The sequence below is a fragment of the Danio aesculapii genome, chromosome 15 (assembly GCF_903798145.1).
Source record: "Danio aesculapii chromosome 15, fDanAes4.1, whole genome shotgun sequence".
NCBI classification, from domain to species: domain Eukaryota; kingdom Metazoa; phylum Chordata; class Actinopteri; order Cypriniformes; family Danionidae; genus Danio; species Danio aesculapii.
In genome coordinates, this window is record NC_079449.1 from 13,053,352 (window position 1) to 13,071,235 (window position 17,884).

Consider the following 17,884-nt stretch of genomic DNA (forward strand, 5'->3'; position numbering starts at 1 on the left):
TGTTTACAAGTGTCCCACACAAGAGTCCCTTGAAGGAGCAATTATACAGTTATTAAAATATAATAACGCATGGCCTCTAAGGACTTCCATACTTTCGGGACTTTCATCTAAATATTTGCACTCATCATTTCGGAACCAATCTAAAAGCAGTTTAGGAAATGCATTCAATGAAACATCTGGCCAGTAAAGGCTGATTTATACTTCTGCGTCAAGCACACGCATATGCACGCATATGCTCTGGTGCAACCTGCACGTGGTCGCATAGCCCTCGCCATGGCTGACGCAGACACTGATGCGCACCTCTCAAAAAATGTAACTACACATCACAACGATGGATCCAGAAGTATCGCTTTAACAGCCAAGAGGAGAGGAAAAGTTCCCTCACAAACAGGCCAGCGGGTCAAATGTCCAAAGTGTGTGTGTGTGTGAGAGAGAGAGAGGCAGAGATGGATTTTTACAGCATTTCTCCTTAGTAGTGAAATGTGCTGTGCCTTCTTCAGTGTCAATGAAAGACTTTCCAGCAAGCTCACCAGTTGAATTGTGCATAATTATCTACCTTTTTAGTAGTAGGAGCGTTTTATTTAGTCGTCCTCGCCTGCTTCACCATAGTATTCTCCCGCAACATCGCACATAATAATAAATGACGACAGTACGTAATAACCGGTTATGATCTATTACTGAACTGATCTCCAATTGTCCCCATCTGCATCGCGGCGCACCAAAGAAACAATTAATTTTGACACCCCTAAAGAAGACCTATTGGAACCTGCATGGATCTAAGAGTCTCATAGAAATCAGTCAAGTTTGGTAAAGGAAAATCATGGCTTGGGGTTACATTTAGTATGGGGGTGTGCGAGAGATCTGCAGAGTGGATGGCAACATCAACAGCCTGAGGTATCAAGACATTTTGTGCTGCCCATTATATTACAAACCACAAGAGAGGGCAATTTCTTCAGCAGGATAGCGCTCCTTCTTATACTTAAGCCTCCACATCAAAGTTCCTGAAAGCAAAGAAGGTCAAAGGGCTCCCGTATTGGCCAGCCCAGTCACCAAACATGAACATTATTGAGCATGTCTGGGATATAATGGAGGCATTAAGGATGAATCCAAAGAATCTTGATGAACTCTGGGAGTCCTGCAAAAGCGCTTTCTTTGCCATTCCAGATGACTTATTAATAAGTTATTTGAGTCATGACAGAGATGTATGGATGCAGTCCTCCAAGCTCATGGGAGTCATACACAATATCAATTCTTTTTCCACTCCACTATGACTTTATATTCTATACTACACATTATTTTTGTTACGTGACAGGACTTTTGTCTAAGCAAAGCCAGATCTTGCTGTCTAAACAAAATAATTAAAAATCAAGGCATGATTATATTTTATTTTGGTAAAATAAGCGTAATCTAGAGGCCTTTGCCTTTCATATTAGCCACTTCTCATACCAAATGATCAACTAAAAGTCAAGTTATTATTTGTTGTTCCTAAATCTTGGATAGGTGACGAGACTTTTGTCAGGTAGTGTATAATATATAATAAAATGTGTATAACAAAATAATTAAAAGATAAAAATAAAACAATGTTTAAGTTGCAAACTTTACAGTTTCTTGTGAACAAAAAGTCTGAATTAGCTAAAAAATCTTATGATCACAGGCCATAAAAAATACATCTAAATAAAAGCCTTTCACACTGTTGTATTAGTTAGAGACTTTTTTTAATGACTCCACAAATAAAGTGTGTTCTGAACTGTGGTTTCAGGTTAGTTAAAATCCCAATTTGACATTACAGATGCTGCGCTGTAACTATTGCAGATTCACACACTGCGATTTCAATGCTGAAACGATATACTGTGCAGCCCTATCATAAATCCACAAACAGAGTTCTGGAAGCTGAAGTCAGGGATTGCAGAATGCCACCAGCAGCTCCTCCTCCTCATTCCGGGATGCTGTGACTTCTGGGAGTGGCATTTATTTTTTTTTTTTTTTTAGTGGCACTCCCTCTACTTTTTTTTTTTTTTTTCCCACGGTATGTGTTTGCACAGTCCGGCAGCTTATAATTTCAACCTCTGCAATTTTCTCCATCTCTCTGGTTTTCTAAGTAAAGAGGAAAGAGGCCCTAAAAATGGCCGCACTATAAAAGCGCTTGACGTCGGGGTTGCTGGTGAGATGTGAGGGGGCTTTCATGTTCTCAGCGCTGCGCTATTAGACCCGCGGCTCTCTGCTCCACTGCTGCACAGCGCTGTATTTATAGCTGAGGTTTGTCTCAGCCGCTGCCTCTTCAGCTCTGAACTCAGGCCTGCTCCTTCCCGTAGATTTCAGCTGGGGCCCTGATCTTAACCATGAGCTTCATGCTCAACTGAGGCCCTCTTCTCCTCAGCTCATGTGTCATATATATAAGTTAAGGAGACACACCTGCCAATTTTTGAGGTTTTGGGCTTTTGTTTTTTATAAACAGATTTGTTTTTTCTGTTTAATGTAAAAAAAAGCCTTCAAAATACAGTTTCTTGTGGCACTTTTTAAATTTGGGTCTTTACATTTTGAATTAGGGCTGCACAATATATCGTTTCAGCATCGATATCGCTATGTGATCATCTGCAATAGTCACATCGCAAGTATATGCAATGTGAAGTCTGGATTATAATTGATCATTTTACAAGTGTTTTATGAGGCCTGGGATTGTGTGAGGGTTTTAGGCCTAAGAAAATGTTCTGATTGTAACGATGAACAATTATGAATATTTCTATTCAATTGTTTATAAAACGAAGACTATGCAGTATTTTTTAACATTTAATTATTCAATTGCTGTATATCTGAATACGTTTCGACTCTTCGGAAAACAATAAAACGCTGTTTATTTAATTAGCATATTTTTCTTTATTGAATTTATCTGTGCTTATAGATTGTTTATTTTAGGCAAGGCAAGTTTATTTATATAGCACATTTCATACACGGTGGTAATTCAAAGTGCTTTACAGAAACAGCTATAAAAGAGACAAGTATAAGAAAATAAAAACAAATAACAAAAGTGATGGAAAAACAGATTAAAATGTGTTAAAACAGGTTTTAAAATAATGAAAAAGAAAAGAAAGACATAATAGTGTGATCTGTCGGACGTAGCACAGTGCTCATTCTGTAAAAGCACAGCTAAACAGATGTGTTGTCAGTCTTGATTTGAACGTGCCTAATGTTGTATATTTTATGCACTTCTATACAGAATCATCCCAATCAATCTAAATTGATCAATTCTTTTCAAATAGTTATTCAACTCATCCAGTGAAATTGAATTCATATTGCAATATATATCGCAGAATAAAAAAAATTGCTTTGTGTAATTTTTTTCAGTATCGTGCAGCCCTAATTTAAATAACAATACATATTTCACATTACATGTGTCATGGATGCATCTAAGGAGACACTGCAAGCAAAAATACTTTAGTGAATTTTGTCACTGTTTTGGAGCACACTAGCTTACAGATACATTAAAATCTAACAATACTAATACCAACATCTAAAAACAACAACTTTATTTTAATTTCATGCGACATATTATAAACAAAGCCTTTTACTAAAGTTTTAAAACCAAAAAAAATGTTTGCAACAAGAAACAAAAAAATCACCTGCAGTGTTTTTCCTTTCTAAGTGAGTACTAAGTATTTGATAACTAATGGAGGAAACATTATAGGATTAATTTTTAGAGGCTGAGTGATGAATTGAATCCGTGTTTATTTCAGTGTAAACAGCAAATCAGTCATTCCGTGTTGTAATGGCCAGTGCTCTTTCATGAATGACATCATGACCGCTACGACAGCTTCAGGTAAAAGGTCTGCAGGAACAAAATCAGACCAGTCTAAATAAACAAATAAGCTCACTCCGATCAAGGCGAGGTTGTGTATTCCAGGGCAGAGCTGTATCACAATAATGTCAGCGGGGATGGAAAGAGGGTAGTGGTTTTGTACATGAATATGCACAAGCGTCAGAATTGACCTTATTTACTTTGTGGAATGATGAAAAAATTCTGTCATCATTTAGGCGAGCCTTTAAGTGGTTGTAAGTGTGTGTGTGTGTGTGTGTTGGAATGGAAAAGATCATTGTTTTCCATGCAGTTACAAAAACCGACTAGATGCAAAAGCACAATCAAAGTGTTGTCGAAACACTCTTTACAATGTGTGTGCATAATGAATAAATATTGGATAAGTAGTTGGATCTGTTAAATGAATTGGTTCATAAAAACTCCTAAAAAAGTACAAATTGTAAATCCGTAATTACGGATGTCCTTAGAGGCCCTGCATTATTATATTTTTCTTGTTTTCTCATGATCATGGCTTAATTTTCTCATGATCTCGACATATCAAAAGTTGTTTTCTCGTTATCATGACTTCATTATCTCAACATATCAAAAGTTGTTTTCTCCTTATTATGACTTAATTTTTTCATGATCTCGACATATCAAAAGTTGTTTTCTCGTTATCACGACAATTTTCTCGTGATCTCGACATATCAAAAGTTGTTTTCTCGTTATCACGACAATTTTCTTGTGATCTCGACATATCAAAAGTTGTTTTCTCGTTATCACGACAATTTTCTCGTGATCTCGACATATCAAAAGTTGTTTTCTCGTTATCACGACAATTTTCTCGTGATCTCGACATATCAAAAGTTGTTTTCTCATTATCACGACAATTTTCTCGTGATCTTGACATATCAAAAGTTGTTTTCTCATTATCACGACAATTTTCTCGTGATCTCGACATATCAAAAGTTGTTTTCTCGTTATTATGACTTTTCTCATGATTTCGACATATCAAAAGTTGTTTTCTTATAACAACTTCATTTTCTCATGATCTCTGCATCAAAAGTTGTTCTCGTTATAATGTCTTAATTTTCTCGTGATCTCAATATCAAAAGTTTTCTCATTCTCATGACTTAATTTTCTTGTGATCTCGACATATCAAAAGTAGTTCTTGTTATCACAACTTAATTTTTTGTGATCTCGACATATCAAAAGTAGTTTTCTTGTGATCACAACTTAATTTTCTTGTGATCTCAACATATCAAAAGTAGTTCTTGTTATCACAACTTAATTTGTGATCTCGACATATCAAAAGTAGTTTTCTTGTGATCACAACTTAATTTTCTTGTGATCTCAACATATCAAAAGTAGTTCTTGTTATCACAACTTAATTTTCTCGTGATCTTGATATAACAAGTTTTCTTGTTATAACAACTTAATTTTGTTTTTTCGTTATAACGACCTAATTTTCTCGATCTCGACAGAACGAAAATTGTTTTTCGTTTTCAAAACTTAATTTTCTTGTGATCTCGACATATAAAAGTTGTTTTCTCGTTATCATGACTTAATTTTCTCATGATCTCGACATATCAAAAGTTGTTCTTGTTATCACAACTTCATTTTCTCATGATCTCGACATAACAAAAGTTGTTTTTCTCATTATCACAACATTTTTCTTGTGATCTCGACATAACAAAAGCTGTTTACTCATTATCTGTTAGTAATTCTAAAGTTATGTTGCATGTTCTTTCAATAACAAAGCAAACAGCAAAACTCACTATCTCATCCTTGTTAAGAACGGTTTTTATTATTTATTTATTTAGAACGTTAATACAGCATTAGTGATGTAAAAGCATGCAGATTTACTGAATGAAACATAGAAAATATGTATCTCCCAAAACACACTTGGTTTCCATCAGTTTTTGCTCCATTACGTCACTGCAATTTGCTTGAGGTATATTAAATACATGACGTCTTAATGCGTCGTCAATTTTTTTCAGAAGTGCTGGTAAACACAGGTGTGCACTCTAATGCTGTCTGCCTACCTTCTGATCTTTTAATCACAGCCAGTGAGAGTGTTATATAATAGAAACAGCTTGTAGTTGTTTGTGTGCGTCTGAGTGGATTAGGTGTGTGATTGAGCAGGGCAGGAGTCAGGAACGCCACTTTCGGATGAGGCTCACATACGCTAGTGGATAAATGGATAAAAGAGAGAAACAGATAGAAGCGGACTGTGTGTGTACCACCTCTCTCTCTCTCTAATTCAAATGAGCTTTATTGGCATGACTTGTCAAGTACCGCACTGCAGTTTATGTAAAACAATGAATGAAATAGAATAGTGATTAAATAGTACATATGTACATGCATAAACACCCAGTGCTTCCCACAGGTTTGAAATATACTTGCGGTGGTAGCCAGAGCTAAACACACCATTTACCCACAGCACATAAATAGTCAACTATATGCAACAAACAAAACATAATCAGATTTTTAACAATATTTTTATTCATTAACTGTTATAAACTGCTTATTTTCAATGGATTAAAGCTAAAAAAGACTGTTAAATAAAAAATAAATCCACTATTTCTCTTACTTTTATGCTATTCCAGCCCACTGAAATCTGCTTCGCTCTATCTCGCATTCAAGTTCAGGTTGCTTAATTGGCATGACATTTTAGCAGTATTGTCAAAGCATTTTAGATGTGTAAAATATGTAATATATTGACATCATCAATTTAATAAAATTTACATCAAATGAGAAATAAATGACAAAAATAGGAATAAAAACGGACAATATCTCAAATCATTATAATAATTACAAGAATAAAGCGTATAGATTATTTAAATAAGGCAAATGCGTTGACTAACCATTTCTAAAGCTGTACAAATATTTTACAGCCTATTTGAATTTCGTCCTTTAATTTCATCCTCTCCAAATATTTAGTCAAGTTTTTCGGAGTCATTTGGATTAAAGAATTAATTATTTAATGGTTCTCACGCTCTGACGACTGTGCGCATACAATTTAATCGCTTTAGAAAGCGGGAAGCAAAAGCCAAATCCTAGACATTTTAGTAGATGTAGAAACCCTGGCCGAATGCAAAAAGTGAGACTGTTTGTGGGAGAGTTGACAGATCTCGCGTAGTACAAAACGAGTAAACGAGAAGAATTTCCACTACATAATTGATCACAGATGTTTGGTTTTATTGGGCAGATACAAAAAAGTGTAAAGGGTAGGGATGTTCCGATAAGGTTTTTTGCCCTCGAGTCTGAGTAATTTGATTTTGAGTATCTACCGAAACCCGATCCGATACTTCTATGATACATAAAGAAGAGTGAAGAAACAGATCCAAGATGTTTCTTATTTTTATTTGATTCACCTTATTTTAACATTCAACAACTCTGTTAATAAACAGAGCACTTCTGTGAGGTAGCTTGAACAATAAAGTAATAACATCAGTTCGTGACTGGACTTTAGTGCAACAGTAAATACAAAAAAATCTGATATAAAAACAAATAGCACCTCAACTTAAAATACCCAGCAGAAAATCCCAAATTTACACATCTCACAGTTAGCTATGGCAACGTTGTCATCCTCAACTGTATAATACCTTCAAACTGCAGACATACTCATGCTTTCTGCTTCAAGCTGCTTCCATGTTCTACTTTGCCGACATTTAACCAATAGCGTCTCTGCAACAAAGTGCTGTCATGCCGCACTCATTGCTGTTCTGTGAGAAGTCAAGAAAGAGGTCTAATGTTGGTGCCAATGGCATAGTGGAAAAGTGCACCGACACATGCACTCCGTTGTTCGCGGCAATCCAGGTTCGATTCCCGCCTCGAGGTCCTATGCCAATCCTTCCCCTCTCTCTGCTCCCCACACTTTCCTGCCAATTCTCTCTACTGTCCTGTCCAAACGAAAGTGAAAACCCCTAAAAAAATTATATAAAAAAAAAAAGAAAGACGTCTAACTCTGTGCCACATAACTATAGATGTGTTATGTATATTTATTCAAGTCCTGATCGGGAGGTAACATCCGATTCTTATAGAGTCGGAAACCGCGTGATCGGACCTGATTTCTGACCATGTGATCAGATCTGGAAATCCCTAGTAAAATGATGATGATGATAATAATACAAAAAAAGTGTCGTTAAAATATACCTGGGCGGCCCGCCCAAGTAAGGTCTATGTGTGGAAAGCACTGAACACCCTTAGAAAATTAATTAAATAATGTTTATTAAGTCTTATGTGATGTTTGGGATGTTTTCATCAACTCTGGGGTGATTTTTTTTTGAGTCTTACTTTGGCCACTATTTTATTCTGTGTTTTAGCAAATAGAATGATTTTTGATGACAGATTTTATTTTGACACACATTTTGTGAAAACGCTTTAAAAAATGTCAACAATACACTACACTTTACTACCCTTTCATATTATAATGACTTTTTTTACATTATATAATCATGATTCTTGATTGCTGGTAGCTTTCCCTGTTGGTAAGATGAAAATCTTGCAATTTGTACTGTTGATATTCAGTTGCAGTGCAAAAAAGCTTTGTTTATGGCTTAAAATTATAAGGTTATGGAGTATTGTGTGTGTGTGCGTGTGTGCGTGCATGAGTGTGTGAGAGAGATCTTTGCACACTTGCCTTGATATGTTTGAGAAAATAAAAAATAAGCAAGTAAGCTCTCAGAACATAGTAAACATAGTAAGTGCATTTATACACACACTATAATTTGTTTAATCCTTAGAACTCCATGTAAAAGTCGCAAACTTTTTGCACAGGCCTATCTAAAGTGTTAATGCTGCCAACTGATGATGGACAGTAAAAATTGAAAGTTGTACCTCTTCCCAACAGAGAAAACCAGCAATAATTAAGAATGCATGATTATATGGTGTCATGGCTTCGCAATTAAAAAATGTCATTATAATGGAAGTCAATGGAGCAAAAACAGCCATCAACATATTGAAAGCGTAGTACATTTGAACAGTACACAAGGGTTACATTTATTAGACTATTAAGATTATTAAAAAGATAAAGAAAAAATAATATATTAACATAACAAAAATTGGATGAGGCTCACATATGCTTGTAAATGGATAAAAGAGAAACAGATAAAGAACGGATTGTGTGCACCACGTCTCTCTCTGCCGAGCGATGATGTCATAAAGCTTTTGGCTCCTCTCTGGCTGTTCAAATCTGTGTTGAGCATTTCCAGGGAAACGGTGATGCTTGTTTATCAACCGTTGTCAAGGTCAGTTACTCCTCAGGCCGAAGGAATGATGCAAGAAAGAGTGGTGTTTTCAAATCAAGGAAGAAAGGGGAGGATTTGTTTGTTTTCGTGTACAAGGCGGCGAATGTATTCCACCAAAAAAAAAAAAAAAAGCAGATTAGTGATGTGTTTCTACTCTAAATAGTGCTTTTGGTTTTGTCTTGTCTGTGGTTGGTAAATTCCTTCTTCAGAGATCAGTCCTTCACATTGTATTACATATTAAGTAATTGGTGAGATCAGTGGAATATTTGGACGCATGATACATTCTAGAAAATACACCCTGACACTTCAAATCATTTTTAAAATACATTTTTAAGACAAGATTTGACATTTTTTCCCACTCTCTTAAAAGCAGATTTTATTGGACTGTCCTACTTTTAATGACTACACTTTTTTATAAAGTAAACTCTCTTAAAGAGATATTCAGCCAACTTTTTTTTCCACATTTGTCACATGTTGTCTAATTTAGCTTGTGTTTATTTGTTTGTGGGTTTTATTGTATTTATTGATAACGTATTGTTTCTTGGCATAAAAACAGTCTTTGTTGCTGACATATTGGACATTCAAGACAGACTCATGATTTTTGCTTAAAGGTGAAGACTCCATTTAGTGTTTGTACAGCAGTTTTCCTCTTACTGTAAAACAGGTTTTATTAGACTGTCCCGCTTTTAATGACTGCAGAAGGTTTTTTATGAACTAAACTCTTTTAAAGAGATGTTCAGCTAAGGTTTTTCACATTTCATATCATATATTAATGTTAAAAATGTCATCTAATTTAGCTTGTTTATTTGTTAGTGGGTTTTTTGTATTTTTTTGTAATGAATTGTTTCTTGGCTAAAAAATAGCCCTTGTTGCTGACATTTAATAAAAATGTTCCAATATGATATGATACAATACAATATGATACGGTACGATATGATGTATGATATGGTACTATGAGCTATGTATATTTTATGAAATGATGCAATATGATACAATAAATGATATATTTTGATACGATACGATATATGATTTTATATATGATACAATACGATATGATGAGATATGATATATAAGATACAAAATATATGATATATGATATGATACTGAGATATGATGTATATTATATGACATGATACAATACATATGATGTATGATATGATACGATACAATATACGATTTGATGTATATGATAGGATACAATATGATGTGATGATATATGATATGATATGATATGATACGATACGATGAGATGTATATTATATGATATGATACAATACATATGATGTATGATAAGATATGATACTTGATACGATACGGTATATGAATTGATTTATATGATATGATATGATATGATACAATACGATGAGATGAGATGATATATATAATATATGATACAAAATGATACAATACATATGATATATGATGATACAATATATGATTTGATTTATATGATGCGCTATGACATATGATATGATACAATACGATGAGCTGAGATATGATGTATATTATTTGATATGATACAATATGATACAATACATATGATGTATGATATGATGCATGATATGATACGATACGATATTTGATTTGATTTATATGATATGATTCGATTTGATGAGATATGATATATGATATGATACAATACGATGAGATGAGATATGCATATTATATGATATGATACAATATGATACAACACATATGATGTATGATATGATGCATGATATGATACGATACGATATATGATTTGATTTATATGATATGATGAGATGATATATGATACGATGAGATATGATGTATATTATATGATATGATACAATATGAGACAATACATAATATGATAAGATACGATACGGTATGATACAGTATGTCTCCACTGGCTTGCTTGGTTTGGCACTTGTGGAGCTGCACATCGATGTATTTGCTCTTCAGTGTTTGGAATTTCAGCAGTGAGAATTAAACCACACTGAACTAAACTGAACTTCATCTCTGAAAACTGGACTGACAGTTTTAATTTACTAGATCTTCTATCTTAAGCTACTTTGACACAATTTACATTGTAAAAGCGCTATATAAAATAAAGATAAATATAATACATGATATGATACATGATACCATACTATACTATATCATATTTGATATATATGATGTGATAAGATATGAGATATGATATGATATATATGATATGATACATATGATATAAGATACTATACATTATATTATATATGATACGATATATGATATGCTATTATATGATACAATACATGATATGATACAATTCAACACGATATACTATTTGATGCGATATATGTTATGATGCGATATGATACAAGAATTTAAAAAAGCTTTAACAGGTATGTTTACACATACGGTAAAGTTGTTTTCGCAACAGAAGCTCCCACAGTGCAACAGAATGACAGTGGTAGAACAAAAAAGTAAATGGAGAATACACAGTGTTGGGCAGTACCATCGCTACAAGTAGTGACGCTACTAGCTTAACTGCATTTCTTAGTAGCGTAGCGGTAGCGTCGCTACTTTCTTAATCCAATATCTTTTCAGTAGCGAAGCTATCTTATTAGTCAAGTAGTGCAGTAGCGTCCACAAAGCTACATTTACCAATCGCGGATCAATAAGTAACAGCACCGACATTCACAGAGCTGTGAGGCCGGTGTCTAGCTGATGAAAGTAAATCCATATGATGGCGAGCATGATGATTTCTTCTTCCTGTTTTACGGTGGTTGACAACAAACTTTTTGATGCGTTACTGCCACCTCTGGTCAGTGACGTTGCCAACCAAATTAGGCTAACACGAGAAACTTGCTTGATGGAAAGATGACTGAGGGAAAAGACTTATTTCTGAAGTAGGATTTTTCTTGACCTCGAGAAGTACATGTTAAGATGCAATAACTTAATTTCTGATGCTGTGCTCAAAAAATACTTTAGTAATTTATAGTAAGTACTTCTATAAATTACTGCATTGTGTAGTGTAATTTATTAATGACAAGTTGTGTGTGTATGTGTGTGTGAGTGTGTGTATATATATATATATATATATATATATATATATATATATATATATATATATATATATATATATATATATATATATATATATATATATATATATATACACACAATATGCATAATGCTTATGTCAAAATATTTCTCTTTACTATTAATTACTATAGTATTTTAAATGTGTAACACCTGCTTTTATTGGATTTTTTTGCTTTAGCTGTTATATACTGTAATCTGTAATTTGTTTCTGTTTAGTACAGCATATTATTTACTGTAAATAATTGAACTCAATTATGCCTCATATGTTTAATTGACAGTTTTATTGACCTCTAAGATATGATTGACTTGGATTTAAGTTGCTTCGATTTTAAAAATAAAAGTTGCAAAAATAGCTTTAATGAAGCTAATAGCTTAGCTCACTACATTTTTCAAGTAGCTTGCGCAACACTGAGAATAAAAATATACAAATTGATGAAATGTATGTACATGTATTTACAATATGGTATCTACAGCTATATTATTTGCCAATTGAAACACAAACGAAGTATGTTGTTAAGTAATTAAGTGTATGTGTGTGTGCGTAAATAGTGCTTATTGATATATGATATGATATATGACATGACCGCGACTTAACTAACCTAATTTCTCCTTTATTTTCCACCAGAATGAAGAGTAAAAATCCGCCGCTGCTTCAAGATTCAACGCTCAAAATCTCCCCCCGATTCACTGCAAGCCGGACCTCAGAAAACTGGACCTTGATAAACTCACTAACCTCATTTTTTCCAGGACGCTACCAAAACCATATGGACAAAACAGACCTCAAAACATCACATATCCGGACCTCACAAAATGCTGGATTTCACCAACCATAAATCTCTCTCAGCTGGATTTTCACTGTGTTCTACACCTACTCAGATATTTACTGTTACAGACTCGGTACAAATCCATTTCTACTATGGTAAAATGCACAGGTACAAGGCAGTATAATAGCAATAGTCTTTCAAACAATGGTGCATTAATATTTATGTAATTGATGGTACTTTTTTTTAAGTACCCAACGTACGACAGATGTTTTGGGTACAGGGATGCTCTACGAAGCAGCCATATTGTGTCGGGTTTTTGTCGATTGTACCTGTTTTCTTTCAGTACTGCCAGATTACACTTACAGCTCAGTTTCTGCACCCAGTACGAATGACCTCAAACACCCAGACTTGACCTCAGGACTTTATGAAAGCGTTTACACACATACACACACACACACACACACACGCACACACACACACACACACACACACATACATACACATACATACATACACACTGTGTTTCAGCACTGTGAGCCGTTACTGACCTCATGCTGCCAAACACACACTGTGATGTCTGTCAAACCTTTATTTTTTATACTTGGTCATGTTACATCCCGCTAAATTGTAATAATAAGCCGGAGTGGAGTTTATACGGACCCTCAGAGGGCCTTTTTATTTTGTTTAGTTATTTTTTATTTTTATTTAAATGTTTTATTTAAGTCTCAGTTCAAAAACACAAAACATTTTGGTACTATTACATTTTTTCTTTCATTCTTTATATTTTAAATTTTGGTTTTTCATTTGTAAACACTTTTTAATTTTCAAATTTTATTTTAAATTCTGTTTTTCATAATTAGAGATCATTATTTCGGTACTATTCAACTTTTTAAAATGAATTTTATTAATTAATTTAATAATTTGTAAAGAATTTTCTTTATTTTATTATTAAACGTTTATATTTTCATGCAAAGTCTGCCATATAATTGTAATAGATCTCGAAAAGAGTGTGTACTGACTTCCAAACAAAACATTTTCACTTTTTTCCCCTCTGAAATGTTCATTTAGTTTTACTAATTTACAAAAATTAGTATATATGTATTAGGCATGGGGTAGGGCTTTGCGATTAATCGAAATCAAATCATTATATGAAACATTGCAATTAACTAATCTAAACTAAAGAGGCTGTGATATGAAATATATATGTATTATATAATTTCTCCCACCCAAAGAAAATGCGTGACTGCCGTCTGTGTGTGTGACATTCTTACTAGCCAATTGAGTGAGCACACTTTTGTTCTGGCCAATTAGAATTGCCTGACCAAACTATGCAAAAAGCTCACAATAAAACAAGCAGGAAAGCGCGGACAAGTGGGATAATGGCGTCTGTCGCTTCAGAAGCATTATTAGACAAATTCATATCAAAGAAAAACAGCATGTCGGTAATATGGGAATGTTTTGGTGTCAAAGTCACAGACATCGAACAAAAAAAGCACCTAAAAAAGCACCACAGGAGGCCAACAGTCAACTAAAAGTATTGCTAATGACGCTCAATCTAGTAGCCAGCAACAGCAAAGTACAGTTTCCGAGTTGTTTGCAGCTGTTACACCATATGAAAACACAGCACAAAGGCACCAGGAGATAACTAATGCCATAACTCACTGCTGTTTGCTCTAGAGAAAAATGAGTGTTTAATTTCGGAAAATTTATAAACAAATGTTATCAGTAAGAAGCTACGATACAGAATATTGAGCTGAAGCTTGACTACAAAATTAAATCGCAAATAAAATTTAAATCGCAATATCTGTTAAAAAAAATTGCAATTAGATATTTTCCCCAAATCGCTCAGTCCTAGGCATGGCCCAGTATAAGTTTCTGACGGTATAATAGCCTTGAATAAAAATATCACAGTTTCATGGTATTGTGATTACTGCTCTAAAATGTATTATTTTAAAATGTCTGGGTTAAAAAACAACCATATTTTCTTCCATTGAACACAGTATATTTTATTTTAGGAAACATTTATAATATTTTGAAACCGTAAACATGTCAGGCTAAATAATTGAAATATATGATAGACATCTGCTGTCTTCATTAGATTCAATAACACAGATTTCTTTACAACACAAATAAAAAAACCCTTACATATACCTGAAGAACGGTATAACAAAATTTGAGTGGTTTTAAAACCTTCACTTGACCTTGAAACCGGACCTTGAAACTTTGACCGGTGATCGTCCCATGTCTAATATGTATATTAAGTATATATAATATATATGTTGGCTTCATCATTAAACTCCATCTAAAGTTAAAATTAACTCCTATTGCAACAAACTTAATTCTATATATATATTTATTTAATTCTAACCCAAAACCCAAAACGTTAAGGTAACTCAAACCATTTAAGTTCAAAAACTAATCCTCATGAGTACTGTGAACTTAATCCATTTGAGTAAACGAAGCAATTTGAGCACAGTAAAACCCAATAAATAAAGAGAAGTCAAACCAACTGAGTACTGTAAAACCCAATAAGTTAAGGTAACTCAAACCGTTTAAGTTAAAAAAACGAAACTACATGAGTACTGTGAACTTACTCCATTTAAGTTGAAGTAATGAGGTATTTAATTGCTTAATTGACATAAATCATAAACTTCTGCTGTCTTCATTAGTTTCAAAAACACAGATTTATTTACAACACAAATGAAAAACCCTTACGTATACCTTAAGTATGGTATAACAAAATTTGAGTGGTTTTAAAACCTTGACTTGATCTTGAAACCAGTTATCGTCCCATGCCTAATATGTATATTAAGTAAATATAATATATATGTTAGCTTCATCATTTAAAATGAACACAATCATATCTCACAGTCCTGCTTACAACAGATTGAATTTTTCGTTATTATCCAATTTGGCAACTATCATTACAGTAGAGATTTTGTTGATAAGAGGCGGACTATTTTTTTAGCGATTATTACTATTGCGCTAACTTCTCAAGCGCATAAGAGGCCTTATAGCCCTGGTTGGGCTAAAAATAAAGCTCAAGCAGCTACATTTATTGATGTGTAAATCCCATGACTGAACTAATGTTTTTGATCACAGTGTATCACCAATAGTTGGTCAAACCGAACAAAAGCTTGCATAGTTCCATATAATAAATGAACATCTGAAAGCAAGTGGATTTTCACAGGCAGCAGTTCTGTTTTTTTTCTGCTGTTAAGCCTTGGAAGCCAGTCAAAGGTGCTCGCAACCTTTATTTAGGCTGTTTAATTTCCTCTCGGTTGTTACTTTGATTTCATACGGTTTATTTTCTGCTTAAAATAACTTGCTGTGGCGATGATGGTACGGTCCCAGCAACAGGTGTACAATGTCTGTCATGTTTGCTGCTGAAATGAAACAAACAATGAACAATCTGTAAATTATTGAATATATAGAAATGTTGTTCTTGGTTCTCTTTTAAGAGTATTTAACATTTCACGGTTGGTGTTTCATTATCCTTTTTGTTTTGCCTTTAGATTATCGACACGTATTTTTAAAATGTGTCAACTCTTTTTAAACAGATTTTGTGGGGAATATTTTCTTTTATAGCAGAAAAACCATGTATAATCCAATATTTCGGAGAGAATGGTACGTTTCCTTAATTATTTTTCAATACAAAAATTCTTATTAATGTAAACCTGCACATCAGGGACGTCCCTTCTCAAATGGAATCGCTTTTGGAAAGCTGTTACAGTTTTTTAGAGCTCTGATTGGCTGACACAGTGGTGCTCCCGTAACCTGATAGGCTGCTCTAAAGGTTGCCTGTCATATGATAGGTCGCAGTTGTGGATTTAGCACCCTGCGGTTGTGTTGTGATACAGGGTGTGGGGCATCACTCCTGCAACATCTCCTTTGTAAATAATGTATTGTACAAAAGAAAACCCGTGATTGGTTGATATTGGACTGCGTGGTGCTTGAAGCAAGCAGATTGACTGGTTGTCTCGAATGAATCGAAATGTGTAAACAATATGAGTGTATGTACAGATGAGTGGATGTATGCACATGTAAACAAATATGTCTGTTTTAATGAATGAATGAAATGATCAGCAGTAAGGAGAGGGCTTCCTCGCCACCCCTATTTTAATAGAATGGTGTCTTCTGGATCCTTGACGTGTAATAAAGTAGAAGCGCTTATCTTTTCTGAACTTCTCATTCCCTGTGTTCTTTTATTAGCTTTGTTTAATGCTCACAACACAAGAGCCTATACGAAGCTGAATGTCACATGAACAGACAGGAGAAGATGGTAGTAAAGTATGTTTTATTTCAAGAGTTCACACTTAGCTGATAATCAATAAAGCATATTTGGCATGCTATCCCGGGAGAGAGCCCTGAGCTCGTAATATCCTCGAGCCCGGGGCTCCCTCCCGTTAGAAGGGCGAGAGCGGAGTTCGAGCTCAGGTAGGTCTCGAGGACTCCCCTGCTTGTCGCCGCGTGAGAAGTGTAAACTAGTGTAGTTTTCGGTGATAATTTAGTTTAGTCGATTGGCTATAGTTTGTTTTTGAACGGTGGGAGGAAACCGGGGGACCCGGGGGAAACCCACGCGAACACGGGGAGAACATGTAAACTCCACACAGAAACACCAACCAGCCCGATAGGAGGATGGACCAGCGGTGTTCTTGCTGTGAGGCAACAGTGCTAGCTACTGGGCCACCGTGTGGCCCTATCGGAAAAAGAGGGTCCTAGTAGGGGTGGAAGGGTGGGAAGCTTCAAGACGAAGATAGCTGGAGTAAAAAACTCTGGTTATTTATAATGCTTCCGTAATCATCTAATGGGTCAGATTACAGAGCTAATGAGGAGCCACCCATGTTGATCATAAGCATGTGATCCTCTCGAATTCTTATTGGCCTATTCCTTATGGCAGGGATGTCAAAACTCGGTCCTGGAGGGCCAGTCTCCTGCAGATTTTAGCTCCAACTTGCCTCAACACACCTGCACGGATGTTTCTAGAAAGCCTAATAAGTGCTTGATTAGCTAGCCCAGGTGTGTCT

The 17,884-nt window shown here is 34.6% G+C and overlaps 1 protein-coding gene across 1 annotated transcript in view; it reads left to right on the top strand.

Annotated features, from left to right (window-relative positions):
- irs1 (insulin receptor substrate 1) overlaps positions 1–17,041 on the top strand; it is a 42,649-nt gene extending 25,608 nt beyond the window's left edge. The window contains exon 2 of the mRNA XM_056473047.1: positions 12,719–17,041. Within this exon, the coding sequence (XP_056329022.1) occupies positions 12,719–12,723 (5 nt within the window). The 3' untranslated portion in view covers positions 12,724–17,041. The remainder of the gene's footprint in view (positions 1–12,718) is intronic.
- Positions 17,042–17,884: the final 843 nt, after the last annotated feature.